This window comes from Lupinus angustifolius, chromosome LG11 (assembly GCF_001865875.1).
Source record: "Lupinus angustifolius cultivar Tanjil chromosome LG11, LupAngTanjil_v1.0, whole genome shotgun sequence".
NCBI lineage: Eukaryota > Viridiplantae > Streptophyta > Magnoliopsida > Fabales > Fabaceae > Lupinus > Lupinus angustifolius.
The window spans coordinates 9,343,039-9,346,081 of NC_032019.1; the positions used below are offsets into that span (position 1 = coordinate 9,343,039).

At 37.8% G+C, this 3,043-nt stretch overlaps 1 protein-coding gene across 1 annotated transcript in view; it reads left to right on the top strand.

The window, feature by feature from the left end:
- LOC109359703 overlaps positions 1–1,540 on the top strand; it is a 3,056-nt gene extending 1,516 nt beyond the window's left edge. Inside the window, exon 2 of the mRNA XM_019604399.1 lies at positions 1,432–1,540. Coding sequence (XP_019459944.1) covers positions 1,432–1,540 — 109 coding nt within the window. The remainder of the gene's footprint in view (positions 1–1,431) is intronic.

The window sequence follows — 3,043 nt, forward strand, 5'->3', positions numbered from 1 at the left end:
TTCAAGAAGGGAGCATCCCTTGTGCTTGTAAATTGAATTGGTAATTGTATCTTAATTCAATATTGTGAAGAAAAAAAATCTCCCTGATCCAGAAGGGGAGGCCTGGATGTAGTTTGCAGTAGACCACAAACGAACCTGGATAAAAATCATTTTTGCACTATTCTTTCTTTCTTTATCTTTCTTTTGTTTCTTGCATTGATACACTGAATATATACTTGAGAATTTGGATATCTGTTTAATGATATATAGTTAACACTTGTATGCAATAATATCTGAAATATATCTGTTTAAGGTGTATCTTATTTGTCGTGCAATTTGCTTGTTCTGTTAATATGTTCTGTAAATGTGTTAATCGATTAAACCCTTCCATTAATCGATTAACTTGACAGTTTTTCCAGTAGTTGGGTTGTTGTTAAAAAGCGGTAATTTTTAAACCACCACACCTATTCAACCCCCTTCTAGGTGTTCCTAAACCACTGATACCTAACAAGTGGTATCAGAGCTAGTACGACGTGCTAGCTCAATCGCATACTCGTGATCCTAAGGGAATTAAAATGGGTTCCACCAAACCCTTTGGCGGTGATGGCGCATCAATTAACCGCCCTCCCGTATTCAGTGGCGAAGGTTAAGCCTACTGGAAAGCCCGGATGAAAATCTTCATCAAGACTATTGATTCAGATATTTGGGAATCCGTGATCAATGGTCCTTTCGTCCCACTTCACTCAGTGGATGGCAAACCGAAAGAAAAACCTAAGAGTCTATGGACCGATGAGGAACGCAAGAAGGTTCAATTCAACCTTCGCGCCAAAAACATCATAACCTCAGCCCTATCCTACGATGAGTTCTTTCAGATATCTCAATGTCAAAGTGCCAAGGAAATGTGGGACACTTTACAAGTGACTCACGAAGGCACAAGCGAGGTCAAACGCGCCAGGCTAAACGCACTAACACATGAATATGAATTATTTCGTATGCTACCGAGTGAATCGATCGGCGATATGCAAAAGCGATTCACTCACATTATTAACCATCTTATTGCTCTAGATAAAATGTTCACCAGAGGAGAACTCACTAATAAAGTCTTACGTTGCCTTGATAGGAGATGGCAACCTAAAGTGACTGCAATCATGGAGTCCAAGGATCTAGACTTCATGCCTTTGGCGACTCTCTTTGGAAAGCTTCAGGAGCATGAAATGGAGCTTGGTCGGCTGACAATGAATGAGGAGTACGATCGCAAAAAGAAGGGAATATCTCTCAAAGCTTCAACATCACAACCCAATTAAGAGATAAATGATGATGACTCCGATTCAGACATTGACGATGAAACGCTAAATTTCCTTGTGCGAAAATTTGGATGATGACTCTGATTCAGACATTGACGATGAAACGCTAAATCTCCTTGTGCGAAAATTTGGAAATTTCTTGAAAAAGAAAGGAGGGTTTAGATGATTCCAGAAGAAAGAAGCGCGTGAATCAACCAGGAAAGGCAAGACTAAGGAACGCTTCACTTGCCACGAATGTGGGAAGCCGGGACACATGAAGTATTAGTGCCCCACTTACTTAAAAAGGGTTGATTCAGAAAAGAGCACTCCACGAGAAGTCAAGTCAAGGAAAACATACATCGTGTGGATGTACCCGAGGAAGAAACAACATCAAGCACCTCAGATGAAGAGGAGACCGCGAAGCTGTGCCTAATGACAACAACAAATGAGGTTTGCGGATCAGACAACAAAGAAATATTCTGACACATCATCCTCTTCTTCTGATTCTCCCTCATATGAAATATTAAATAGTGCTTATGTTGAGATACATGAAGAACTTAAGAAATTAGCAAAAGTAAGCAACGAGAGAAAACAAATTATTTTGCTAAACCAACAAAAGATAAATCAATTGCAGAAAGAGTTAGACGAACTAAAACTAGAAAATGAAACCCTGGATCTAATTTTTTCTTGCACTTCATGCGACTGCTCGAAAATTAATTTATGTCAAAATACCACACGTGAGTCTTGCAAGGACTTGAAAAATGAAAATTTTACACTAACTGAAAAACTCGCAAAACTCACAAATAGTAAACAACAATTAGATACTCTGCTCAGAAAAACTAGGAATGTTGGTAATCATATTGGATTAGGTTATGTTCCCTCATCCCATAAGAAGAGACCATATAGGAGACCTCTAACATGTCAGTACAAAAATAAAAATAAAAATAGAGTGCCTACTTGCCATTATTGTGGCACATATGGCCATACATCTCATGCATGTTATATCAGGAGATATGGGATACCCAGTGGTGTTTACAGTTGGATAAGAAAGGGAAATAGCTCCCTCATTACTAACACAAAAGGACCCAACATAACTTGGGTACCTGAGTCTAGAAGATGATCTATTTTGCAGGTATGTCTTCAAACACACAGACAAAACTGGTATCTTAATAGCGGCTGTTCGAGACATATGACTGGGGACAAGTCAAAATTCCTAGACTTGTCATTAAAAGAAAAAAGATTCGTCACTTATGGAGACAACAACAAAGGAAGAATCTTGGGCATTGGAAAGATTGGCAACTCAACCTACACAATAGTCGACAACGTTCTATACGTAGAAGGTTTGGAACATAATTTGTTGAGCATAAGCCAACTGTGCGACAAAGGTAATATTGTGTCTTTTGATTCTAACTGTTGTATCATTCATGATGTAATATCTAATAATGTTAAGTTTGTCAGATATCGAGTAAATAATATTTATATGGTCAATCTGGAAGATGTCACTTCTCTATTTTCAAAATGTTTTATTTCAAAAGAAGATGACATCTGGCTTTGGCATAAACGCGTCGCTCATATACATATAAAGCATTTAGAAAAACTATCGAAAAATAATTTAGTAATTGATATTCCAAAACTCGATTTTGAAACACAAGATTCCTGTGACATGTGTCAAAAATGTAAACAAGTCAGGAATTCATTTAAGAAAAAGAATGTGATATCCACTACTAGACCATTGGAGCTTCTCCATATGGACTTGTTTGGACCATCACAAATAATGAGTT